Source organism: Lagopus leucura, unplaced genomic scaffold (assembly GCF_019238085.1).
Source record: "Lagopus leucura isolate 7727_CA_CO unplaced genomic scaffold, USGS_WTPT01 Super-Scaffold_100008, whole genome shotgun sequence".
Classification (NCBI taxonomy): domain Eukaryota; kingdom Metazoa; phylum Chordata; class Aves; order Galliformes; family Phasianidae; genus Lagopus; species Lagopus leucura.
Genome location: NW_024962265.1, coordinates 20,908,241 through 20,936,155, shown reverse-complemented (window position 1 = coordinate 20,936,155; position 27,915 = coordinate 20,908,241). Strand labels below are relative to the sequence as shown.

General features: G+C 37.7%; 1 protein-coding gene across 2 annotated transcripts in view; it reads right to left on the bottom strand.

Moving 5' to 3' along the window:
• Positions 1-5,710: 5,710 nt before the first annotated feature.
• WASL (WASP like actin nucleation promoting factor) overlaps positions 5,711-27,915 on the bottom strand; it is a 48,085-nt gene continuing 25,880 nt past the window's right edge. The window contains exons 2-12 of one of the 2 annotated variants that reach the window (XM_042872457.1): positions 27,017-27,151; positions 25,712-25,798; positions 25,090-25,186; positions 20,727-20,750; positions 15,726-15,894; positions 13,536-13,578; positions 13,110-13,263; positions 12,346-12,363; positions 8,770-9,290; positions 8,073-8,181; positions 5,711-6,729 (exon numbers count right to left, since the gene is read on the bottom strand). In XM_042872457.1, the coding sequence (XP_042728391.1) occupies positions 6,668-6,729; positions 8,073-8,181; positions 8,770-9,290; positions 12,346-12,363; positions 13,110-13,263; positions 13,536-13,578; positions 15,726-15,894; positions 20,727-20,750; positions 25,090-25,186; positions 25,712-25,798; positions 27,017-27,151 (1,419 nt within the window). In that variant the 3' untranslated portion in view covers positions 5,711-6,667. The remainder of the gene's footprint in view (positions 6,730-8,072; positions 8,182-8,769; positions 9,291-12,345; positions 12,364-13,109; positions 13,264-13,535; positions 13,579-15,725; positions 15,895-20,726; positions 20,751-25,089; positions 25,187-25,711; positions 25,799-27,016; positions 27,152-27,915) is intronic. The other variant, XM_042872458.1, reaches the window with a different exon arrangement.

Below are 27,915 nucleotides of genomic sequence, written 5' to 3'. Positions count from 1 at the left end.
GAGACACAAGAGCATCCTGGATCCTGCAAGGGCAGCACAGAAAACATTGTACCACAAAAAGAATCATTTTTAAAAACTACAGACTGGTTTTATACAACATTTGTCTTGCTCTGCTGGACTCTATTGCTCTTTCTGCAGACTTGTAGTCACTTTTAATTATTTTTTTCAGATCTCTGAACACTGTGTATAGTGAATATATTTAGTTCAGTTTTAATCACTAAAACACAGTAGGGTTGTGCCTGCTTCCCAGGCATCTTCCTGAGGACTTAATTTTTTTGTCAACTTCCCTTTATTCCTAGCCTGATAAGAATTCTGCTTTATCCCATAGTTTGTATTAAAATCGAAGTAATTCATGAAGAACTAAGTTAATATATTCATTATAAACTATTACGAATTCTCTCCACCATAAGCAGTAACCCACATGTGACAGATCATCATCTGGCCAAGGAACACATCACCAGCATAACGTGCTATGTTCAAATACTTTTCTAAGAACAGAGAGCATGCATGGAGACCTTCTGCCAAGAAAATCACTAGTTCCCTCCCCTCTCTAAACCACAGTATGCCTTTCAGATATGGATGCCAGTTTTTGAAAGGTCATCTGGAAATATCTAAAGATGTGTTCTTTGTTTAAGGCCTGGTGACCATATACTATACTCGTCATCCAAGAATTATTGATTATTGATTCACACGTGAATGGAGCAATACGTTACATAACAGGACTGGGATGTGATGCTGAGCACTAATCAATATTATCTTCATTTCAAAAGCACACTGAACATCAGAATACGTGGTCATATTTTCTTTTTCATGTGATCTTGGCACCAATTTCGGTGGGTCACTGAAAGTAATGCCTCCTCTTCGTTTCTATGGAAAGTACAACAGAGGCAAAGAGCACAGTAACACTATTTGAGTGCTATATTGAGAGCAAATTCTCAGCTACAAAACACTCTTTTTCAATGCAGTCATCACCATTAGCCAATTCTCGTGGATGAGCTGATTGAGGTTCTCTTCGTACATGGCCGTCCAGAAGGTGGCTTGTCTTTCACATCACTGTTACAACTGCTGAAACACACCACCCGCTGCCTCACTGTGCTCTCTTCTACAGTCTGGTCACCACATTCAGTGTCCATGAGTGTCAGTGGGTGCCATTTTTTCCACATGGAGGAATTCAACAACACGTTCTTGCTTCATACGCACTTCCACCACATCAGACACCATTCTGCCAGACTGCCCCTCTGCTGCCATCTGTCACACGGCAGCAAAACGTCACACAATACTGGTGGAAAGGTTCAACCTCTACTGCCGTACCAACAGTATTATCTTCCTCTGACGTTGTGGGCCAACATAATAAAACAGGAAGCACTACTTTTGGAGCAGCCCTCACATTTGTTTTCATATCAGATACTCCACTATCGACATGGTTTAAGATGCCAAATTCAGGCACAACCAGTGTTTGATGTAATTGATATCAGAGTAGCTCAGTTGGTCTCCAGAAGTACCCTTAAACATCTTGGGGACAGTAACTAAGTTTCAGTAATGCCTACTGCAAGGACTGGGGTTTTCCAGCACCTGCAGGTAAAAACTTAAGTCTTGATGCACTCCTTGAAAGAGAACGTATATAGCCAGCATATTTTCTGCTTTGGGCACAACGCCTTTTGTCCTAACACAAACAACAGGATCCACCAAGCTTGGAAAAGACCTCCAAGATCATCCAGTCCAATTGTCCACCTACCACCACCAATATTTCCCACTAACCCACGTTCCTTGGTACCACATCTAAATGCTTCTTGAACGCCTCCAGTGTCAGTGATCCACCTCCCCAGGCAGCCCATTACAGTGTCTGACCATTCTTCTGGAGAAGAAATTTTTCCAACCTGAATCTCCTGAAATCATCCTCCAGAGACTAAAAGCAAAAAAAAGCATTCCGTGCTTAATGTCAACTGGGTCTAAATCGCTTTTTCCATTTCATTTTGAACACAAAAAGACATTTTCTGCTGACAATTCAACAGGCATAACCCTGACAAAGGACTACACATGCCGAGGGTATTTCTTGCCTTGATCCAACAGTCACTGTTTTCATTCAAAGGGCCATTCTTACCAGAAAATCACACAGCTTTCATTATCCAGTGAAACGGGGGTGAGGAGTTAAGGAAAAGACACAAGCATTCGAGCAGTCTGTGTACCTGGTACCCTGACCACCCAGGAAAGGGCCAATTCTCAACAGAGGGCTTCAAATCCAGCTCAGCTGTTCCAGTAGTTGCCTGGTTTTTAGCATCAACATTCAGAAGAGCCAACTGCTGACTCTGAGTGCCTGCCAACTGCATTTAAGCAAACGCTTCATGTCTGATATGCGATACAAGCATTGTATTTCCTATGGTCAAGCTTTAAACTTAGGTACTATTGTGTCCCTCAGCCTGCACATATAAAAACATAAAAACCTTCCCCATTTAATCTTCAAGTAACAAGTTTAAACACGTACTGCTTGAATAACAAACTCAGAAGAAACAATTAATGTTCATGGAGGGAAAAACAACAAAATAACAGCTTAGGAGTTACACTCAAAGATACTGAAAACTCAGAGCATCAGCAAAACAGTCCTTAAGCATGCATGTTTGCCAGCACTAATAAAGATGACAAAATAAATGCAAAATATCAAGCTTCTCCATTGAGAGTAAGTATAAAGCTGTTTAGAATTACCTGTCCTGCAAATATTAGCCAAAACTACATCAGAGTATGAACCTGAATACTGGATAAATCACTGCTCTCATAAATCACTCTACATTTTGCTTTGCAAATACTGTGAAATTCAGCACAAAACGAAATTTGTCAAAAAATGATTTTAATACTGACACGCTGACGCTATTTTAACATTCTCTCAGTGTGTTCACACTTCCAAATCTGTGAGTTCCAACTAACAGTTTATTTTTTCGAGCAAAAACTAGATGTGTTGTAACAGTTTGTTGATACAAAGCCTCCTCTCTAACTGTACAGACATTTTCACACTTTCAAACAGTAGAGAAAGGTTCACATTGCTCTACCCTTCTTGCTCACAAGAAAACCTTAGGCAATAGATAAAGCACAGAGCAAGAGGTGTTCCCACTGCAGTGCGAGAGGACAGCGCTGGTCCTTTGCAGAGAGGTTTGATATCGTCTAAGTTCCCTACCCCATTTACACTTCTCTATAAATAAAGCTGCTTATCGCTGTACTTGAGCTTCGGGAGCTTTAATTAGACCAGGAATTCCTCTAACGATTAGATAGAGGCAGTTGCAAAGGATCACTAACAGCTTTAAAAACAAAAGAGCATCTCCTTTTTCCTCTTCACCTACGTCTCACTTAGGAAAGTAAACCACTGTCAAATAAAATTATTTAAAAAAATAACCACCTCTTTTTAAAAGCATTTTTAAAGTTTGTTTACCGAGAGAAGAGAAAATCAGAGTGTTGAATTAATATAGAAGTAACAGTTTCAAATTGCTCTCCACTTGCAGGCTGAACATCAGAGCAGCAATAAGCTTCAGAATACAGCACACACCAGATAAAAAACGTGAAATGCCAGGTGCCCTTCAGGTACTTCAGAAGAGGAAGCAGGCTGAAGCACCCCGAGCCCAAGCACTGCAGCATACTAGACCAGGATTTACATCTGTAAAAACCTTGTAAGTCACAGTCACAACACTGACAAGAGTTAACCAGTTAGTACTCATGCGGGATTAACAAAGCCAAGTTTGTTTGACCTTGAAATGTCGCTGTATTATTGCGCTCCCCCAGCAGTAGCTGCTTCCAGAGGAGCTGTGAGCAGCTGTGAGATCTGTCAGGAGCACAGGGTGTCACATTCTTGTTCATTGTGTTTACTCACTAGCACAATCCAACTTTCCAGACGCCAAAACTACCGCAATTTGACAGTCACTATTCACTGCTTTGTGAACGTGATGAGGCAAACCAAGCCACTTGTAAAGCGTATGAGCAAGATGCACATCTATTTTAAAAGCTGTGCCACAATTAGCACTTACAAACCACACAGTTTTACACTAGTTGGGTCAAATTAATTTTATTATGCTCCATGATGAATTGCCACCAGTGCAACATCCTATTCACTGTACATTTCAAAAATTCACATACTAAAAATTTCAGTTTGATAAATGGAGAACTGAATGATTGAGAAGTTCTTACGGATTCCATACATACAAGTGCTAGCTGAAATTGTCTATGCACATAGAGTGTTGAAATACAAAGCCTCATGCTAGTTTGTTAATTGCTAAGGCTATCTGGACAGTCATTTAATTGGAATATATATAAGAGAGGCCTTCATTACAATGTTTAGCAACAATGCACCAGCATCGTGAAATGTTATCTTCTGCTCACAGTGCGAGTAGCAGAGTGCTGAAGCATGCAGTTATGACTAACTTAACTGCAACTGCAGTGTTTATGCCTGAAATTTTCATGTACATACACTATTTTAAAGTAAATATTAACCTGGACACCACAGAATGTGAGTGTATTTTCGCATGAAGAAAAGGAAATGAAAAACCAAAAGCTTTCTTTGGCCAGTATCTACAAATTAAAGTTTTACTCAGTAACGTAACTTCAGAGCTCCCAAAACCTGGAAGAGAAAACTGATCAATAAACTGTGACGCTTAATTACCAACTATATTACATAAATTCCAGCTCTGGGAACATAACAGCTAAACATGTCTAGTAAGTAGCATGTTAGGAAATCCTCCAGGCCTCATCCCCTTAATTTAAAATGCCCTATATGCAGTTAGAACAATGAAGGAGCAGTGCCAGAAGTTATATAAAAGCCATACAAGTACTTTCCTCCTACACAGGTTCTTAACTCCACTGCTATTAGCTACCTGTGGCTGCGCTTGCACCTGATCCAACACTCAAGCCACTAGAGCAGCAAAGCTAGCAGAAAGTGTTTCCAGCAGCAGAGGGCAATGAGAAAGCTACTGCAAGAAAATCAGACCACTTGGAATTGTTTTCCTCATGTTATGTGCTTAAATTACTCTCAGAAGGAAGTTAGCATCCTCTGAATAATTTAACTACAACCTTACTTCTCCCACTACTTTTAAGCAACTTTCCTTTCTTCTCATATGACTAAATTAATTCACTAGAGACTAGGCTATCACTGGGTTAGAAATCCAAGCCATATCATGCAGGTCCAGCCCGCCAACATCAGGTCGTCACTGGGTTTCAGTCAATACAATTCTGATAACTTAAATCGAGTCTGATACCTTGACTACAGTCAAGGACCCAAGACACTATGCATTAACTATGTTCCAAATATGACTGACTTAACTAAACATTCTGTGTCAGATGTATATTTAAAAAAAAAAAAAAATTCTACCTGAAAATTACAGTAGGTACAGTAATTAATGCTGCAAATATTAAATACCCACTTAGCAAAGATTAGTATTTTATAATAGGCAGATATGCTGATATTTACTGCACTACAAAGTACAACGTATAAATGTTCAAGCTGTGAAGTAAGAATCCCATTTTTGTCCACTTATTCAAACACAACTCCTGTGAGTAGGGGTCTTGACTTTCACCACAACCCTTGGTCTTAAAGCCATCGTATGAAAACAGAATACTGCCATGAAGTTCCAGTATGCCGTCAAACCGTATGCTGTGAGTTAATGGCTTTCCAACTTCTTGCATGTAGGACTGGTGTTTCAGTATTTGCCATGTACCATAACACAAAGACCGCAAAGTAATCCCGCTTATGTTTACTTTATTAGTACACCAATGCCCTACAAATTTTTAAAAGTAATTAAACATTATTGAAGCAAGCATTAAACGCAGCCCTTCAGCTTGAAAACCACATAAAAATGATTTTAAAAATAAATCAAACTGTAGCAATTGCGAGCCTTCAGTACAGCCCCCAGTAATCTGCATTTCTTCATTCTGAAAAGTCAAGAACTAGGAAAAAAAAGGACTGAACCGGTCTGCATCCAAGATGCCTGTATCACAACATAAAGCCATCCTGTTTAATTCTGATGGAGAGTTCCCTAATTAAAGCATTCAACTACTCCTGCTATTCAACAGCAGTCAGTATTGCTACAGTTATGGCAAGGCAATCTTCACAACTAGCTGTGCATTGTGGTGATTCTGTTTTACAAAAAGTATACTGCTAAGATTTGAACTGCAACGTTGTGATGTATCTGAAACCATGCAATAGTATTAAAACAGCCTCAACATTCAAGTAGCATTGCATTTGAAATGAAGGGGCTAAATAAACTAAGAGCTGCATCACTTAAAGAACATAGTGCTATACTAGGTTTTAATAAGAAAATTTAGATACAGAAAAAGTAGGGTATGAAAATAGTGTTTTCCTTCTTGCATTATAACTAAATTACATTAAGGTTTTTGTCAGTCTCACATGTTACATTTAAACTCCCTTACTGATGGAATGGAAAGTATTCACATGTACATGATCATTCAGGTGTAAACTTGCACACATTAACAGGGAGTAGCTTTGTAGAGGATTATGACAAACCTTTACAGATTAAATGAGGTATTGCACAGATTAATAAAAAAGCAAAAGGCAACAAAAATATACAGCAAATTGGTAGAACATTTACATAATAATTTTACAGAATCCATAGACAGAAAGTAGTGTTTAGTATATCATTCACCTTAAAAAATATATATATAATATAATATATGATCAATCATCCCATTCATCATCATCTTCAAAGTCTTCTTCATCATCTTCATCCTCATCTTCATCTGAAAAACAGGAAAAACAAGATGCTTGCATGCATCAAATTCTCATTACAAAGTGCTATTGACTGTTCCCAAAGCCTTCTGACAAAAGAACAAGCAGTTTGAGGAGGTCAAGACATTTGCTAATATAATATTTCAAGGTTGCTAGACGTGGCATTCAGTTTAGACTGATAATGGATGAAAGTTAAACGTTTATCCTTTCTGTAGGAAAAAAATATTGTTTTGGGATGTAAGAGGAAATAGTCAAATTTTCACTGCACACTCTATTACTCCTTTTCAGAGAATGCAAGAGCCAGCCAGCTTGTTCCAGATTGAATTTTAAACTTAAGACAGATTAATTTCTAGAACCTAAGAACCGCTATCTCAGGGTTCTTCTGTAACAGGATATCATCTGTCTACTGTACAAGCAGATAAAAACATTTCTGTGAGCTTAGGACTGTTGTGGTGACTGGAATATTCTAAATTGTGTAATGCACAACTTCAACTTCAACGTCAGATTTGTTACCTTTATCCAGCCTTCCATTCATAGTTTTTGCATGCTGCAAATTTTTAATGATATAAAGTGATTTGTTTGGCAAGAGCATTTTCCCTTCCAGGAAATGGTGTATGTAGCACCTTTCCAGGATTTAATTAGCGTGAAGAACCCATGCAGATTACAACACTGGGCACCAAACCACTAAACTACATTTAATGGTCAAATGGTACACAGACTGCAAGGGTAGATCTGGTACTAATGCCACCTCTGAAAGAAAAACATGTAGCAAAGTTCAACGGGAAGAGATGCCCCTCAATGGCTGCACCGCAGCTACTGAACTGCATTTACTACAAACTGGTATTACAAGAAGTGCAAATCATCTTCCAGCCTTATGTTTTCCAAGCACTAAAGATTGAAAAAGTGATTCAGTACTAGAATGGGACTGACTGGTCAAGTGACATGAGTTATCTGCTTGTTACCCAGCAGGTGGCATCCGAAGCACACAGCAAGCCACAGTTTTAAGTGTAACTTTCTTAAACAGCCCTGGCTTCTACAAACACATTGTGAGAAACCTTTTCAAAACATTTTGGAAAAGTATTTCAGGTAACTCCAAAAGAACTTCAGTTGTAAAAATTTTTTTTTATATAGGACCCTAACTTTGATTAGTAATTTTAAAGTCAATGTAAGTGAAGGCTACTATACACCAGTAACTGAAAGTAGCACAAAGCACTCAGCAGTGGTCTGCCTAGAGCATTCTGTAATTAACTGCATGCTGGAAACCCATACCTTTTCCCCAAATTTGGTCTTCAGTAGAGATGTTAACACTTAAAAACCTGATGCCCAGAAGTGAGAAGAATTCCATCAGACTTACCTGAAGAATGAATGGCTTTGCTCCTTTTCTGCATAACTTCCATTAATGCACCCACAATTCCTGAGGTGGGTGCAGGTGTAGGTGGTGCACTCTCTTGGCCATCAGATACCTTGGAAGAAGAGACTCGTTAGATTGATACTATTAGCAAAACAGAATCTGTGTGCTTCTCAAAAAACCTTATAAAATCAATGAGTTCACTATCAGCCACAAAGAAGACTGAAACTACAATTTATTTTATAAGTTAAAAATGCACCTCGAAATATGAAGTTTAATTACATTCTTTTACCACACTATGTTTAGTTAGTCAGTATTGAAGTACTACAAAAACAACATCTAGTGTTTGCCTTCCAGTACTGTTACTGCCTAACTCATCCTCTGTAGATGTGTAGATTTGACTGAAGTATTCATGACATCACCAATCTTTGACAGTTCCTGCAAAAAGTTCTTCACAGCCATGACACTGTGGCATCAAACATTACTGTATGCCTCAAGCTTTACTAAAAAGTGGGAAATTTCTAAACAAGAATAATTTCATGCATCAGTTACTCATTCATAGTAAATTCACTTTCTAATCATTTATACAGTAGAAATGATGTTTCAAGCATCATTTCAAAAACGGCCAGAAGTCATTATTCATATTGCAATACTGCAGCCATCTGCAAGTCCCGGGGGGCTTAAATGAGAAACGTTTACTTACAGATTTGAGCTGTATCCCCTGTCTTATCTGGTCTAACAACGCATCTCTTCCTGAGCAAGACACCGGTCGACTGTTCTGTTCTACTTTCTTTAACTGGGCTCCTTCTCTGATTTGATCTAAGAGCGCCGCTTTGTTTCCTGCAGGAACTGGAAGCTGGTGATCGACCTCTGAAGGAAGGCCTGGCGGTGGAGGAGGACCAGGAGGCGGCGGAGGAGGAGGTGGCGGTGGGGGAGCAGACGACCCGCTGACCGGTGGTGGCGGTGGTGGAGGAGGACCGGGTGGCGCAGAGGATGAATGCACCGGTGGTGGAGGAGGATACATCCTGTTGGGGGGAGGCGGGGGCACGGTGGCACCTAGTCTAGATGGAGGCGGGGGCGGAGGTGCCGTTATCGGGGCTCTTGAGGGAGGTGGAGGTGGTGCCCCTCGGCCTCTAGCAGGGGGAGGAGGAGGGCCCGAGCTGTGGGGAGGTGGTGGTGGCGGCGGAGGGGGTCCTCCTCTGCACGGCGGCGGCGGTGGTGGAGCTGAAACAGAAGATAATTTAACAATTGCGTTACTTAGTATTCTCAAGTCCTCCAGAGACTGGCAAAAGAAGGAAAAAAGGGTTTGACTTGGTTTTTGCAAGGATCTCTGTGCACATACAAGTTTTACCAACCCTGGATTATGCTGAAGATCACTGAATATAAGCTGTGCTTATATGAATCCAAATTAAGTTGAATACAGCTCATCTCTGTCATTTATTTTGTAAACTCTTGTAAAAGCAGTAACACTGCAGGGAGCAAGTGCAGTACAGAAAAAGACTGAAGTCACTATACTATCCAGGTCATTCATTTTCGTTTGGTACTATGCTAGGAATATCCTTCACGGTACAAGTGCACTTGAAAGTCAGGGTTTCAATTCCCCACTAAAGGATGTAGAAAAAAACTCAAAACACTGTGAGATAACGTTGAGGACAGAAGGCAAGGGGAGCGGGTTTTATAAAACACACTTAAAAGGAATACAGGATTTCCACTTTACAAACAATTCATTATTTGATTAGGGAATAAGATGCAAAGTTTCTGCTACTGGAAGATGAAGCATTAAAAAATATGAATGCACTACAATTAGGAATAGGTGGGACACAAAGATGAACATACTGCATTACTATGTTTAACAGCATGCCTTCATATCCTTAAGCACCACGTGGCAGCCTCTACAAAGACAAACAGCGAGGCAGTACTGTTGATACAGCATTTCAAGTTCAAGGTGACAGGTCAGGGCAAAACTTCAATTTAATGAAGCAGTTTCCTCTTGCAGGCAACAGGATAGAGAAGCTATTGCAAAGCTCTCCATTGACTGCTTCACCATAACAAAGGTACCTTTACAACTACTGAGAGTTATCTTCTTTTCTGCCACCATCTACAGGGTGGCAAATAAGCCTATTTTTAAGAGCAAAGTAACTAAATGATCTAATACTCATTTAGTAATACTATCCTAACAATGTGAGTTTCTCTTGCTTTGTAGCAATGAAGTAATGTAACATGATGGCTCTTTAGAGACATTTTTTTTACATTTTAAACTACCGAACTATCATCTGAGAACGATCTTTTTTATAGTTCTCTAACTGTATGAGAATTCTGGGCACATGGACAAACCGACCTTGAAAAAACTGGCAACCAGTGGCAAATATACTTTTGCTCAATCTTTATTTGCCAATAGCAGATGCTGTGAGCCCTAGGCTTGAAAAATATGAGTGAATGATATGAAATCCTCCCACTCCCTCCCAAAAGTTCAAAACCTCTGTAAATAAACTCTTCGTCCCTTTATTCAAAATTAGTTTCAACAACATCTTTGTGGAAGGGACTTTAGAAAGTAATGCAGGGCTACTTCAACACAGAGCATCACTTCTATATCATGCGCCCTTCAAATGTGCTTGCTTTGCTAATGGCATTTTAAATAACAGCTTTATTTCCTCTTCCATCAAGTCATTACCACGTTACCATTGTGGTAATGTAAGTTGTGGTTGCTGCCCATTACCACTGCGTCATAAGACAGCACCTGGATTATTAAGAAGTTCTCATTTGATTTTATATGCCTGATAGCATAAAAGGGTATTATCCTTAGATGATGCTTCTTTACTTCTTCTGTTCTGTTACATGCTCAGAGAACAGAACAGCCTGCCTGCATTGCAGTACAGAGAGCAAAGGCCCAAAAAGGGAATTTTGAAGGAGTGCGAGGCACTGGTGCCTTAGTGCTCATCCCTCCTTCCCTGCTCATCTCACAGACTTATCCACTCTAAATTCACACATTATGTCCCAAATTCCACAAACTTCTCTATGCTTCCCATCCCCTAAAAAAAGACACAGCAAGGAGAAAAATCTCCTCTCGAACTGTATGTATTATACAAGAGAAATACTGCCAACGTTCTTGATTTAAAAACAAAATAAACAAAAGATACTGCCTTCCCCTTTTTTGTTATCCTGACTGTAGCTTTCTTTCTGGCCATCGGAGGGCAGTATTTTCAAACACAACTTACTCTGCAAGCAATACAGAGAGTTTCTCTGCAACTCACAAACGATGCGCAACACAGCCATGCTTCAGCCTGTGGTGCCTGCAGATTTTGAATTCACAGCTCAAGTTTTCCTGTGGCAAAAGATCTCGCTTACATCACATCTAAAGCAATATGCCACCTCCCAGTCGTGGAAACACAGTTCCACAGGAAGTTTTGCTTTGTTTTCTGAAGGCTTGCCTGGACTCAACTGAAGTGAAGAGGGAGGAGTAGCAAGGAGGGAGCACCATGACCTCATCCTCTCTCCCTTCCCCCTAAACAGATGAGAGAAGCAAAACAGAACAACTTAGTTTTTATAAATGCTACATGGCTGTTAACATGGAAGTCTGTAAAATCTTCTGCTGACAGCACTGCCCCCAGAAAATCCAAACCAAACAATCAATATCAGAACTAGAGAAAGTTCTATCTCAGCAGAACAAAGTGTCAGCAACTCTCTGCACAGCATCCTGGTGGCGTGAGTAGTTAAGCACAGAAATTCTTGCAGTGAAATAGGAAAATGTGTTTCAGTTGAGAAAAAAACACTTCAAACGTCAGCCAAGTCTACCTATTATGTAATCAGATAAAACCACTGGAGTATTTTTATCTACCTCTATCAAAAAGCACAGAGGCAGATTATTATCATGCATGTTAAAGATGAGTCAGCATTTCTTTCAGTTGTATACATGCAAGTGGACATAACCTGAATAGACACAACAAAAATGGCATTTTAGAAGTATTTCAAGCTAGTTACAAGACTCCAAGCCAAGTCCTCTCAATCGAATCTCAAGATGAGCAGGTTGGGATCAAGAACTTTGTACATATTTTAATAGAATTAATTTAATAGAGTTAAGATTGTATAAAGAAACTGAAGATTTGTTGCTGAAAAAGATTGTAATTGAAATTTTGCTTGCAATTTATGTACAACATTGTGATCATAATTTATAGCACTGCAGTAAAAAAGATGCGGATTAACGTTTCTCATCCAGGAAAGAAATCACACAGCAGCATGAATATTTCAAAGCATATACTCAGATTCCAGCTCAAGTACATACCACTCCAACGTGGAGGCCCTAGAAATAAATGTAACAAAGTCACTGTACCCTGAACTTTTAACTATTCTGCTATGCAAATTATTTATCCAGACTGCTATCATTTCAATGGCATTATTATTCCATTTTCTGTTTTTCCTGAGAAGTGTTGTAGGCAAGTATTTATAACTTCTATACTGACAGCCTAATATTCAGATTAACTTGTTATACTGTAGTAGATAATGCATCAGCTGAGACCACATATGAAGACTAGGAAAGAAAAAGCTTATTTCAGAATTTCCTTGTGTCAGAAAGTGAAATCAGATCCTCCTGCTCAAAAGCTTACACGTTTTACCTTATAACAGGTCTCTCTCTTTTGCGGTGCTGGCAGGGCAGACATGCTTGGCACCACACACACCTCTCATGTACTTCTACTATAACTGACAACAAGAATATTGCTTCTGAAGTTTAAATTTATGAAGATCAAAATTATAAACAAACGTGCAACTTTTGCAGTCTGAAGCACGCATGCAGTCACTGTTACAAGCCATTATTTAGGTGACATAGGTACCACTCCTACCCTTAAGGAGAAAGTACTCTCGTGGGTCACACACGGACATTTTTACATGGAGTATGGCTTAAAGAAACACGAAACCCAATACATCTGAGGCAATACAAAGTTCAAAGAAAAAAAAAAATAATCAAGTTTCTAATCAACAGCTTCTATTTAAGTCCCTAGGGTAAAAAACACCATACAAAGTTTTGCATGGAAATAAAAGAAAGCCTACCTTGTCTGCGCAGTTCATTTTTAACTGCCTCCACACCTCCTGTTTTTTCAATGAAATCATATATGGCCTTGGAAGTTTCTTTGTCTTTCAGTTGAGCCTCTGAAATTCCACATAGATCAAACAAGTTTTTCAGTTCTGGGTCCAAGTTGTTCACCTGCAAGTCAGATACATTTAGGAGCTTGACAGAGAAGTTTCTAAAACATCCTTGTAGTGAGGAAAAAAACCTGTAACAGTATTGTGTTCTTTGCATGTCTTGTAGTTTCCATGGAAATAAATAGGAGGCATTTTTGGAGTGCCTTATTACAGAAGTGTAATTATTTTGATGTGCAGTTAAATTATTTGATGCCTATCTCCACAATTTGCATTACAAAGCCCTTACAGCCTTCCATCACTCAGTAGCTTGAACAACACACTAAGATTACTTACATCAAAACCTGTGTTTGGATCCCAACCAACATGTCCAATGTGTCTGAAAAAAAAGAAAAAAAAAAGCAGAAAAGTCCACTTAATCAGAGTAAAAAGGACCTTGTTATCTAAGATAAACAGGACACTCAATTAACTGCATTATTACTAGTTTCTATCTTCAGCCTCTTAAGACACTAAGTATTTTTAACTCTTTAGCACCATAGTGGAGAAGAGAATAAAGCTTCCTTTATTTTATTTTATTCTCCACTTTTATAAAGTGGAAAACTAGATTCCTCTGCTAGTTTTACTGTGGCAAAATATTAGAGGTCTGGAGCATTTCCCTTTTGAGGAAAGGCTGAGAGATCTGGGCCTGCTCAGTCTGGAGAAGACAAAAAGAGATGTCATCACTGCTTATAAATACCTAAAGAGTGGGTATCAAGCTATACTAACATTAAGCATAAGCATAATTTCATTGTTTTGCTTGTTTCTCAAAACACTGCATGTCCACATCTGACTAGCAGAAGCAATTCAATCATTTTATCTGCTGACTGCAACTTCATCCTGCCAAGAGCAGTAGTGAATGTTGGTCTTCACCAGTATCACAGCTCGAGTTGCAAACAACTTATTCTAATGGTTTATTCCCTGAACACCACCAAGAGTTAATTCATACATATCTGCAAAATAGCAGCAATTACAAGTATTTAACATAGCATGATGGCACTTTGGTGCATGTTATCCAAAACTGAGCTAGACTTAACATGGAACAAGAGACTTCCAAGCTTCTTTTTCGCAGGTTTACCGCATAAAATTTGAAATTACACTTAATGTTATCCTGTAGACAAATACTGGCATAAAATACAATTTATCTTTTGTTTGAACTTCATTAAATATTTTATCATCTTATTCTCAGCTTTTCTATGACTGCTTTAATATTTCACGAATGCACATGAAGTGCTCCACCATTGTCAGAACCCAACAAACATAAACAAAAGCATCAAATCCTGTTTGTCTTCACTCCTGCACAAGCCTTCCACGAATTCTCATCAGAGCTAAGTGAAACTAATACAGATCATTAACTACAATCCATCTGCACATGCTGAAGTCTGCATCAGTACAGCCACAACAGTGACCAGCTACCAATCTCTGTTCACATTTCCTTATGTCTCACTCTTTCTCATTCTTCGTTTTTCAGTAGTAAGTGACATTAACAGATGCAGGACTTCAACACTCATGACAGGAAGAAAGATGGTCGAGGTCTGAATTGTTTAAGCACAATCTGAACAGGGATGCATTTTAGCTTCTCTCCTTTTGCTTCTGTCCACTATGTAACAGGAGTCTCTCAACACACTACAAAAACATTACTGTAACTGTTAATACTGGCATTACTTATATGGAATTTTATCCTGGAAAAGCATGTCAGTGGAAGCAGTGCAAGATAATGGCTTGAAAAAACAAGATGTTCATTTGGCATATAAACCTCACACTGGTTTTCCAACACTTCATCAAGGCTGTCACTCCTGGACTAACTCAAGCTTTTCAAATTGCTGTTGCTTGCTTTAGCACAGCAAAGAAAATACACAAAATAAATGCACTTACTTTAAAAGGCAGAAGCTTAAATTATAATTTAAGAACAACAACAGTTAACTCAGTAAACTGACCAAACCAACTTTCAAAATGAAGCTTAGAACAACAGATAACTATTCTAGAAGAACAAAGATATCTATGAAATACTAGAAAAAACAACCTGTTCCTAAAAAAGCATATACACACAGCATGCTTTCATCACAAGACATGGGGTGTGAACCCATATACCCAAGCTTACAAAGTCAGGTATCATACAGCTAATGCCACTTCTGCAGTTATGGAAAGTAAGGACCTATGCGTGTATTTTGTTTGACACAGAACAGCTAAGAGTGCACAGCTGTAGGAATAATGAGTTTAAGAGTCAACTGTTGAAGTTGAAAGAAATAGGAATCTACTCTGAGCTGACCACTTAAGCAAGCCATCTTAATATAGCTTAATCAAGTTACTTTAAGACAGTAAGTTACTTTTTATTGCAGATGAACTCCATGTGTTTAAGTTAACTTGCTTTTAAATCCCACAGAATGCCAGTTAGCATTCACTGAAGTTCAGGTTACAGGTAACAGTCACACATGTAAGTCCTGCATATTCGCATGCATAAGTGACAAAACCTCCAAAATAAGTCCTTACTGGAAGTTAGATGGTGTTCCAATATCTGCCTTTGTCAATCTTCTCTTTTTAGTTTTTCCTTTCTTCTTTTCTTTGGTATATGAAATATTGTTGACTTGCGGAGTGTAAAATCTGTTAGTTGTAATTTCTGGGTTTTTGATATCAACAGTTGCCATTGGTAGATTTGGACCTGTGAAGACAAAGAGCAGGACTTTTACTACTGTTTCAATAAAGCCATATTTAACTTCTAATTAAGAACACATTTTTGTGCATACGTGTGGCTAGATGCTCGTACTGCACCCACAGCTGTATGTGTTACATGCATCTGACTGGGTTCTGGATGTAGAATCATGACCAACAATGCCATTTGCTGAAGATAAAAAGGGTGTTCCTAGAGCAGAGCAATGGCAGAAAATTTCTTAAGCTAGAATTTAATTCCTGCAAAATTGGCAAATAAATTAATTCTAAATTAAAGGGTTTTCACACATGCATAGAACGCTTGAAATGAGGGATTAAGTTACAGCCATGCACTGTGCCAACATAACTACCATCGTCCCAGACAAGATTTGAAAAAGTGTATGCCACAAACAGCAATACTCAGTGTGCAATTCCCCTGGAAACACAGTACATGCTTTTTATCTTTGCTTATTAAGCATCAGGTGGGAACATTGTCATCTTCAAAGGTATGACAGGAATGACAGAGCTATACAGGATTTCTTATTCTTTGATGGGTTTGTAAAATAATCAAAGTCTCAGATGAGAAACAAAGCTCATGATAGCAAAAGCAACATCAGAAACAAAGTAAACAAACACTCAGCCAATTTTAACGTTCCAGTATTGTGTTACTTTTGGAATAACAGCATATAAACACCCCTAGGGCATTTTCCACAGTTTTTTTTACAGAAGGTAACTTTTCTTACATAAGTGAGAATTAAACACTATGGGGCAATCTATTCCTTTTTCATGTGTGTGTATGTGCATATATGTGTATATTCAAAGAAACCTACTAAAAGAATAAATAATCTCATTCTTCCACAGATGAAACCAAGCAAGTCTATCTAAGAGCAGTTTGGCCAGGGCCAGTTTGAAAAGCATACCAGTGAGTCAGTACTGGTTAGCCAATCAACGAGAACACGATTCACACATCCAGCTTTACTGGGCATGATAGAAGAACACCCCACAGAGTTAAGAGAATCAGAACCTTAGTTTGATATTATTTTTGTGTAAGCGTGTTTTATATGGATTATTCAGTTATCCTAGGCATTCCAGAAAGACCAACAAGCTGCTTTCACAGCCTGAAAAGAAGCAGACAATATGACAGATAAATTATCTGACATTTGCAACGTAACACTTCAAGGGGAAGCATCTAGTAATAGCCAGACTATGAAACACAAACAGAAACAAGATACTGGGTTAGACAAAACTCATTTTAAAGCATATGACAACTCCTACATTCCCCTGGCAGTCTTAGAGGACAAGTTTGTGAAATTGCATGTGAAATGCAGAACAAAATTTCTCTAATCTTTTCTGCTATGCAGAAATGCTTTGAGAGAGACTCTGATGTAGGCAGCTGTCCTCTGACAGAATGCAAAACTACTAACTGACCACTCATATCTATGCACCACTTTGTTGTAAAAATTACACTTAAAGTTTGCACTAACTTGACTGACTGTTAAATATTATCAAGCCAGAACTTCACGTTAGGTTAAGTAAACCTGCAGGATAAACTGCAAAATTAGGGTTTAAATTTCATTTAAATTCAAAAAGAAAAAAAATACTACAGGAATTCATATTCACTTTATTTACCAATATCAAACCTTCTCCCTAAGACAATTATATTTGTAGTTTTTCAAAGGCTATACTGACATTCAAGAAGAAATACATACCCTTGCACTGAACACTGCTTGCCACTGTTTTATATCCTTTTCAACTCAGTCCTTGTTTAGCCCTTGAAAATGTACCTTTATCCATGTAAAACTCAAAACTAAATGGAACTGGTTCTGAATGGAACTGGTTCTAACAAGTGCAAAGCAGCATCCATTTGCAAAATGAAATTTTATTCAGCTGAGCTCAAATTAAGGATGGATACCGAATTCTTTGATATTAACATTCACACCAGAGATCACAGTAAATTCCTCTAGATTAAAGTTATTCTTACCATCAGGCTTAGACCTTAGATTCCCACGAGGGATAAAAGAACTCTGGAAAGAAATGTCTTCTTCTAGAACTGCCATATTTATATCCAACAAAATTTTTCCCATCAAAACACATGCACTTTCCCCGTCAGGTGTAGACAGCTCAATAAGTGAAGATGAGAGAGGCATATAAAGCTCATCATTAGGAAGTACTTGACAGTACAGTGGCCTCAGGCATCCAATGACATCAGCATCTGTGACATCTTCAGAGGGGGCTCCAGAAAATGTGGTACAGAACATTTTGAAATAGAATGTCTAAGGAAATTCTTCTGATTTCAGAACCTCTCTGGACATCTGTCTCAGACTACAGACAGCTCTACAATAAATGCAAACTATTTAACAGCTGAAACAAAATTTTTCCACACGGTTCTTAAAGATCCTCTCAAAACCTGATCTCTGACAAATGCTTATTTCATCCAGAACTTCACTGCGAGGTTGGTTCAACCACAGTAAGTCCTCTTTATTTGCAAGAAGAGACCTAGTTATAACAAATGAGTAGAACATAAATCCCAGGAAATTACAGGCTAATACATTTTACATAACTCTTAATGCCAATTTGATTTTAATCCTGCAATTCTAAAAAAAAAAAAAAAAAGTCTTAAATCTGTACCATTGAAAACATCATACAAAAAATAAGAGTGTTTTTCTGGGCAACTCCCCATTTATTTCAACATATACAGAACGTCCAGGCAGAAAAGCACCATGAGAATAAAATTCCCCACAGCACTTCAAAGCACGGATTATAGGAGCACATAAATGTGACTGTTCTTTTTTTGTTCAGTTTTAACTGATATATTCATACTGATATATAGAACAAAAGCAGACTCCTCAATTTTTTTTCCCCCTAGTAGTATTTCACTGCATATGGAGAATAAAAGAAAAAACATCTGCCCTTATAACAGATGGGCTTTTTTTCCCACCCCTCCAGTTATACGTGGATAGTACACATCTCTGTAACCTGGTCCAATGAGCTGCATGTAGGCCAGAACCAACTGAGGCTATGACCTGTGCCCTCAGCATGTCTCACCCGATGCTAAAGAGGCCATGAACACCAAGTGAAGTGCCAGCACAGAAGCCTGGCATTAGAGCACTTTACAGCATCAGAAAAGGAAGGTAGGCAGATCATAAAACAGCAGAGGATGTCCCAGCAAGAACATTCTACTGAAACACAGAGAGCTTTGAATAGTGATTACAAACCTGAAACACCAAGCAAACTTGTGAATATTCTGTGTCTTTCAAAAAATATTCAGGATAAACTGGGAAGATCAATGAATGCAAGTTGAGTACTGAATTTTTTATTCAAAAACACTTTGTTGGCAAAGGTCTGACTGGATGAATTATTGAGACTGTTTTAGGCATGGAATTTTTACAAGTTTAGTTTCCTTTATTCCAATCACCACCAGAAAATAAACTGCTTGCATTTCTGATGGTCAGCTCTTAGAGTAGAGACTCCAAGGCTAAATTTGCTGTAGTAGGTGGCACTATATCATCACCATCACTGTTTTTCTTCCTTTATGCTGCTATCAGGAAAGAACTTTTTAGGTGAGAGAAAACAGATGTTGCTCAAGACAATGAACAATTAAAACATTCCTATAGCTCAGAGTAGCTATTAGATAATCACAGGTTGGTATGAGTACAATTGTTTCAGAACTAAGAAGCCAGTCTTTGTTGAATGAAGGGACACAAAAAAAAAAGTCTGGACTAAACTGATTACTGACCAAAGTTTCTCAGAATGTAATATGTATGAAAAAAGGCATGTTCATTCTTTGAGAAGTATTCTGCATGAGGGATATACAGGACACCTGTAGTTCCCATAAGGATTAGTTCAGGATTATCTATTTTGGTGACTGACTGAGGTGTTTAGATGTCTCAGTTAGAACAAATCCAAGACTGGAATCACAGAAAATCCCAAGTTGGAAGAGACACATAAGGATCACTGATTCACCTCCTGGCTCCACACAGGACCACCCAAAAATCAGATCTCCTCAGGCAGTACAGGGTTCTGGGTCCCTACATGGTTAGTTGGTGATATCCCTGCTCAAACAGCAACCTATCAGGCATTAGTTGAAATACTATGGGAGAAGTCTCTTTTTAGTTTCAGGCTGGAAGCATAATTAGATCAAAGACTCCAATATTAATTGATGAGCATCTCTCTCTTGCTCTCAAGAAAAGATGGTAAAATTTTGGGATCACACCAATACATTCTTTTTACTTCTGTAAATTTCATCAGGATGTCCTGAAAAATCTGTTTCTTCATGTCAGTGAAATGCAAGGCAAATACATTCAAATATTCTAATCATAATCATTCTCATGGAAAAAAGATCAACATTTACAAGCATACGACATATTACCAGAAGGCTATGCAATAAGGTCAGTCAGAATCAGTAGTTAAAATTTTATAGATATTTTATGAAAACTGTCATGACCATGCCTACCTTTAGAAAAAAACAGCCTACCTTTTAATTTCAGCTAAGTTTTGTATAGTTACCCTTCACAGGTATGTTTTGAAGGCTAAGCAGCAAATGAAAGGTACAAAGCCTTCTTCACAGCTTCAGCTGAAGGGCCTCTGTCCTATTCACAGAAAATCATAACCCTCTCCAAAAACATTCTTTGCAAACGCCAGCTAAAAAGCCACAAATCTTCCAACTACAACTAAACAAACACCAAAGAACAGAAACAAAACAAATATAGTAACCTCCAGAATATGAGTTTACTGCTTCTGCTACCACATGACTATCCTGAACAAGTCCAAAACAAAGCTACATACAAGCCATAATTGACAGTAGCAGGAAAAATTAAAATGCAGTGGTTCGTGCAAAAAACTTACCATTGGGTGGATCTCGTCTTTTTTCTGTTGAAAAAGAAAAAGAGTTATTATTCATAGATATCACAACAGAAATACATTCTAGACTTTGCTTTCCCTTGACACTTTCAGTGATCCTGAACCTATAAACATACAGGATTTAACCTATAAACATCTTTAAAGCCTACCTGTTGAACAGTTGGAAAAATACGTTAAGCATTAGAGACCTGTAAAAACCCATTTTAGATCATGTGTGTTGATGTGAAGTAGGAAATAGCCACTGAGTTTGTTTCATATACTTTGACTCCAAACTAAGGTGAAGTATTCAAAAAGAAGCTGTTTTGGTACAACCCAGCAAAGTTAAGATTTTTTTTTCTTTAAAGTGTTATGCTTTACGATTTTCACTTTATTTGCTTTATGTGGAAATACAATGAACATTTTGATACAGTAAAGTTCTTCCACAAAAGCATCTGTACTTCACAATTATTTTTGTTAGCGTGAAGACACTAGGATACACAGGAGCAAAACACTTCCCCTGTTACTGAAAAGTAACAACATGGAACACAACTCAGATATCCTTACGCTGATATTTTATTCACAAAGCCACACCGTTTCAAAGACCATGAAGAATTTGGCTTGACAATTTAAGATGTATTTGTAGGCATTTCATACCTCAGTGCTCTCAGCCTGTAACAGTAAATTCTTCTTTGAAGGAGCCTTCCCTCACTTAGTATTCATTTCTATCCACTTCAAACAGGATTTACCAATCCTGCAATCTTTCTTCAAAGCAGTCTAGAGCAAAAACTAGTACACAGCTGAACAAAACCAGTACACAGCTGCACATACACTATTTGTGTACCTACACAGACATTCAGAAGACTTTTGACAGTTTATCACCTCATCTCGTCAAAAACCACGGCTCTATATGGAAAACACTACATTCCTTTCAGGTCTTGAATCTAGTAGGGCCTCCCCTAAGAGCTTAAAATGAATTTGTAACAGATTCCACTTCACAAGTTTCAGAAAAACTGCTAACCCATAGTGTTTTCCAGACACATTCTCTTCTTTGAATATTCAGGCTAAGAAAACTCTTTTGTTGGAATTTGAAAAAGCCTGCTTAACTTCTGGAGCCTAATCACAGTCCTATCCAAGAAGTATCAACAGCAGAAAAGGAAAGCACAGGATTGATGGCAGGTCATTTAGCAAAGAATGGGAAACTGGCAAAAGCAGTAGGCATTAGTAGGAAACGTTGAGTGGCTTTGCGCCAAATCATGGTAACTATTATAGTTTTCATGAGGAGAAAGAGCTCAAGAGATAAAACACTGGAGAACAAAACAACACATTTTAAACACTTCCTGCAATTTTTGCTGGGTACAGATAAGAATAATTGTGGCCAAAAGACACTGGATTTGTTTTTCTGCTGTTTCCACTGCAGACTAGAAATAACAGCTCCTCTTCCGAAATGCTGGTAACCTGTCAAGAGGTCTGACTGAAGATGGAGATATCTACTGATCAACTTCACCAGCTGCCCATGTCTAAGAAAATGCTCTTATCCGCATGTAAAAAGCAAGCAAACAAGTAAAAACTCGTTTGCATTCAGTATTCAGCTCAAAGTGCACTAGCAGGGGAAACAGGAGCTAAAAGCTTGTTGGAGAAGCAGATGCTTTCAGAAGGCTGGAAGAAGCTCCAAGCCATGAGCTACAAGCTTGTAAAAGTTCGACAAAAATTGAAACCTGCTTTTGAAAGGCATTTAGGAATCAGGCAAAGTTCTCTCAGTACAGGAGAGGATACTTGTGTGTTTACATATGTTAGCATTCAGAAGGCAAGATGATAAACATAAAATTAATGGTATGAACACTAAGGTATACCAGAAGTATGAATGTACTGTGCTCGCAGAGCGGAGAAACATTGCTCACCCTGCTATTCGGGGTCTGCTGAAGTAGTAAATGGAGAGACTCATTGAAGTAAGTATACTAGAGAAATTAACTAATTATTCTAATTTCTTCCTAATCTAAGGCTAAGAACTTGATTTTATTTTAATCAGAATTCAACTAGATGAAAATCAGCCTGACATTAAAAAGATGAGGATCTTGCATAAAGAATTCTTTCTCTGCCCTTTCTCCCTCATTCTACCCCTCTATAGAATATTTAGTATTTGTAAAGTCTTACACATTCTACTTGAACCCATATTTTCACCTCTAGAGCTCCAGATACACTGACTCAGGAGTTCCTGTATACCGGAACACATTTCATTCCAAGAGAGGAAGAGCAGAATACTGCTGCCTTTTCTTACAGCTGTTTGATGACCTTTGGTACAGTTGTGTCAGCATACAGACACAGCTCTCCTGAGGCAGAATTGCTGTTCTTGTTACCTTCCAATAACATGAGCTTTCCATAATACTCCTAGAAATTCTCCTAGCAGCCTGCTAAGCCATTCAGGGCTTGCAAAGTGATGCCACAGAGTACTTATTTCACTAGAAAGCATGTCAGGTGTCACTACTATGAAATGACACATTTTGGAAGGAATGGGAGTAAAAATCCCATTAAACAGGAAAAAAAAAAGTTAGAAAGCCAAATTATTACCTCAGCTTTAGAAGTTACAATGTGTTAGATACATGCACACAATTTATATCTAATAAAAATAATTTATATGAAAATGTGCACAGCCTAAATGATGTATGTTATACATATTATCTATTTTTATATAGGCATTTAGATAAAACTAAATACATACACACACTCCATCAACAAATCAGTTTTGATTCAGGCAAATGCAAAGCCTGTTATTACATAAGCACAACCAGATATTGTCCTATCAATGACGAATACACAACTCCATCTGGTGGCTTAACTAAAAAAATCAGTTGTTATATATATATATATAATTATAAAATTATATAATATATAATTATAAAATATATAATATATATTTATATATATATATATAAATTTTAATTTTTATATATATATATATATATATATATATATAAATATATATATATATATATATATATATATATATAAATTAAAGTTGTTTTCAAGTTATAAGCTTTTGGGGATAAAGTTATTTACCTTTAAGAAACACTAAAGAGTGCAAGGAGTGAACTCATCCTATGGCATGAACTTGAGCACACAAGCCAATACTACTTGCTCAAAGATGAAACAAGAAAATCTCCATGCAGAACCTCTTGTGAACAGGAGGTTTGCTTGAACCACTGTTCTCAAACAAACTTTGCTGTGGCCAAGAACGCAAATATGTATTTGCCTTCTTCCAAGTCACAGTGCACTGCAGTGCTGTGTTTTAGAAGTGTAATTGCATGAAATTTCAAGAACAGGAGATGCAAGCTAATACAAGATTACTTTTACTCCAGTAATGTCACACACTAATGCCACCTCTTCAAAAATCCTGTAAACATATTCTAAGCAGAGATGGTCTTAAACAAGCAAACCAAGGTTTGGAACAAACGCTCTGTGCTTGAGCCACTTCACCTGAATGAAATACTTGTAAGGATGCTAGTCGAAGGGATTCCTCCCTTTACAAAAGTTTATGCTGCACTGCTAGCACAATTCAATCCTAAAACAGACAACAGAAAAGTATCTTGTAGCTGAGACATGCTACAGCTGATTGCAAGCCTGATCCCATCCACATGCATCAAACCTGTGTTTTTTTTTTAATCACCTCACTCTTCATGGTCATATGAACGTCAGACAAGCAAGTTGTTTATGAGTTCAATGGAAAACAACCAAGAGAAGATCTGGAGGAAGCCTGAGCTCCCTATGAAACACTGATTATGTTCCTGAGGCATTCCTGAAACTGGCAAAACGCACACTGTGCTTCTGACTGCTAAGGACAATTTAGGTACATTGTGTCTTATCAAGATTATTAGTTTTGAATAAAAGATATTTTTCTACTGAGCGCTGGACCAATGCCAATAATTCATTCACATGGACTACTGAACATACCAGATGGTAAAAATCTTTGTTACAACCCACTTGGGCTGAATTTAAACAAATTCAGCGCAAACAGCCCAGAGCTAAAGTAGGGTTTAGTCAAATGTGAAAACAGCTTACGGGAAGATTTCTTGTTTTCCCACTGATAGGTTATTTACCCTTTCTGTTCTGTATGTTCAAACACCGCATTCTTCGAGCCGCAGCTTACTAGGAAACTTACAGCAAGAGAAGCATCAAGCTATTTCAGAAAAGATATTTTTGCACAACAGAGATGAATTATACTTTTGTAACACAATTACTTCTAAATATAAATAAATATAAATACAAATATAAATGGCAGGAAAACCTTCCAGCCATTTTCAGACACAAATAATTTCTCGCCTCCCCTCAGAAAAACAGAAACAGTCCCAAATTTAAGATTAATCTGAATATTTACCAGATTTTCTCTGCCGTCGTCCAAGTAAATCTGTTACTGTTTTGCGGAATAGTTTCGCCTCTTCTTCATTAGCAAAGTTAAGACCAACTTGACATGTCTAAAAAAAAAAAAAAATACATCCCCCCACCCATGACTAAGAAAGTGTTACAAAGACTTTCTTCTTACATGTTTTCTTACACTTCTGAAGATATAATCAGAAAAAAAAAAATCACCATTGTAAGTCTGGAAGAACACAGCTCAGCGTGAAACATTCTAAACTAAGGAAGTCAGCCTCCCAGTCAGATTTCTACAGCTCATACTCTAACAAATTTGAGGAAAATCCTGCAGCTTGAAATCAAACGTGAAGGAAGGAAAATTTATTTGATCATCGTAAATATCACCTAAGTCAAAACAATTTCACTATTAATGGGAGTTGGAATAAAACAGAAATGTAAAAGGTACTTCTTTAATGGATTGATTTTTCTAGCTGAAATCCAAAGTTCTTCCGATAAGTATAAAAGGACAAGTGATACGGCACTTAAATAATTTACAGAATGAAATGGAAATCTTGATTATATTATTAGAAGCTACCATTTAAATAAAAGGCATTCTAAGGTAGGTATTCAAAGATGCTGAGACTCACATCTCCAGCGAAGGTATGAAAATATCCTCTAGGACTATTATATACAAAGTTATTGTACAGCTCCTGCTCCCACAATAATTTTCCATCCTGGAAAAAAAAAAAAGGCAAAACAACGTAAGTTTGAAACACTTGGAAACAAACTGTAGTTTAGCTTTTTTCATAATAGAACTTATCAAGAGTTTGAAGCTGCATATTGTTAAGCATTTGCCATTTACCCAAGAGTGAACTCAGTCCAAGTATATTGGAACATGTGGAGAAATTAGACTATTTCATCATTCTCCCTTCTGTTCTAATTCTTCCATATTTTAAAAAACATACTTGAAGTTCCATAATCCTGCAATAGTTATACTGGTAGCATTAGTACTGACCAGTGATAGCAGTGAAATAGTGTTAATAGGAGTAAAAACAAAGGAGACCTCCACCAGCGTTACCTTTTCAAGATTGACCTGAAAAAAAGTGAATTTCAAGGGAGCAAAAACCTCACTTTCAGATCTTCTAGATATTTAAATGGAATTATGGATTAGCACCCAAGTAACAGGTTTCTCACCAAGTCTAATAAATTGACCAAATCACAAATGCAACTGCCAATTGGCTTTCCTGAATGACTTCAGAGAGTAGATGCTGACAGGTACTGAGCTGCTCTTAGCTAAAGAAGGAATGGGAAGTCAGTAGGATATTTTTTACAGTGTTATTATTTTATTAAGGAAATGCATCTTGGAACACGTAAGCTCCTAGCTCCCATTGTCCTGAGAGAAATAATAGAATAGGACAGAGGTCTCCATATGAAACTACATATTGTGGGAAATTATATTAAATAAATATATTTACTCTGAAGTTTTCATATGCACAAACATGTTAACCATAAAAAAAAAAGATTCTTGTTTTCATCCCTACAGAACACAGCATCTTTTTTTTACTACAAGCCAAAGTACTAATGCTAGCAGTACCTGCTAAAATTATCACAGCTAACTGTATCAGTGACACTACGTGAATTTTCACTAGTCTCACAAATCTGATTAGCAGAGAACTACTTCTGCAAGCTATAAGAAAATTGTATCTGATCTTTATTTGATCTGTAAGAGATCAAATATCTATATTATGAAATATCTATGAAATAATATCCATGAAATAATTCAAATTCGGAATGTAAGAAAGCTGTGAAGCCTATTAATAGGCAGTCAGTGCTCTGCTCACAACAGCCATTTATTTGAGGATTTCTGTACAAGAGTGCAACTGCAATCACCTAAAATCATTCAATTCAAAATGGAGAACGAATAGAACAAAGTCTGAAAAGGAAAAACTTACCTTAATGTCATATATTCTGATAAAATATGACCTCTGAGGATTGTCCTTTACAAGGCAAGCTACACCACAGCATTTCTTTGACCACATGGCATTGCGATCTGCTGCATATATTTGAACAACAGCTGAAGACATCGTCTAGAAAAGAAAACAAGTGATTATTTCTAAAGTAAAAGCCACAGATTTTACATTTCACCTTTTAGCAAAGCAATTTTTAATTTTGTTCCTCATTCTAGGCAGCAACTGTGATGATTTTCCTGGTAATAAGACAGGCAAGTTACAATGAACCCAAACTATGTCCGTGCTGTCCCCCCTCCCCTCCAAGATTTAGGTGGCTTAGAAATCTAATGGAACATTTTGTCCTTGATCATAAAAATCAGTAAAAAGAATGTGCCTGTAAGAGGCAGAACACGAACTATGGCTGTCACACAGAAGTCCTACTGTGCTACTAAATTTTTCTGTTCAGTACTTCAAACTGAATAGAATGCAATATTCAAGCTGGAACTACAAATTGCAATGCCTGGAAACACTCCTAGGTATTGGAATGCAACTGTTTATATTGCTTAATTGTTAAAATGGTCTCTGGCATGGTTCCGGCCTATGCCAACAAGCATCCTAACATTCTTGGACGTGATTTGAGAATGCGTAAGGATGCGAATCTTTCCCAGCTGGCAACGTGAAATAACCCCATTTTTAAATCGAGAGACTTTATTAAGAGACTAAGATTATTCTACACCAGATTCCTTCAGTGCCTGGGAACGTTCCTGAACTTACTTTCTAGCACTTACATAACTTGTATTCTACTGTTATAGGGTTAAAAGGGAATGAAAATTGGAGCCTCTAAAGAACAGTATTTATTCTGTAGCCAGTTCTCACCAAAAAGGATGAGAAATTAATGCCTC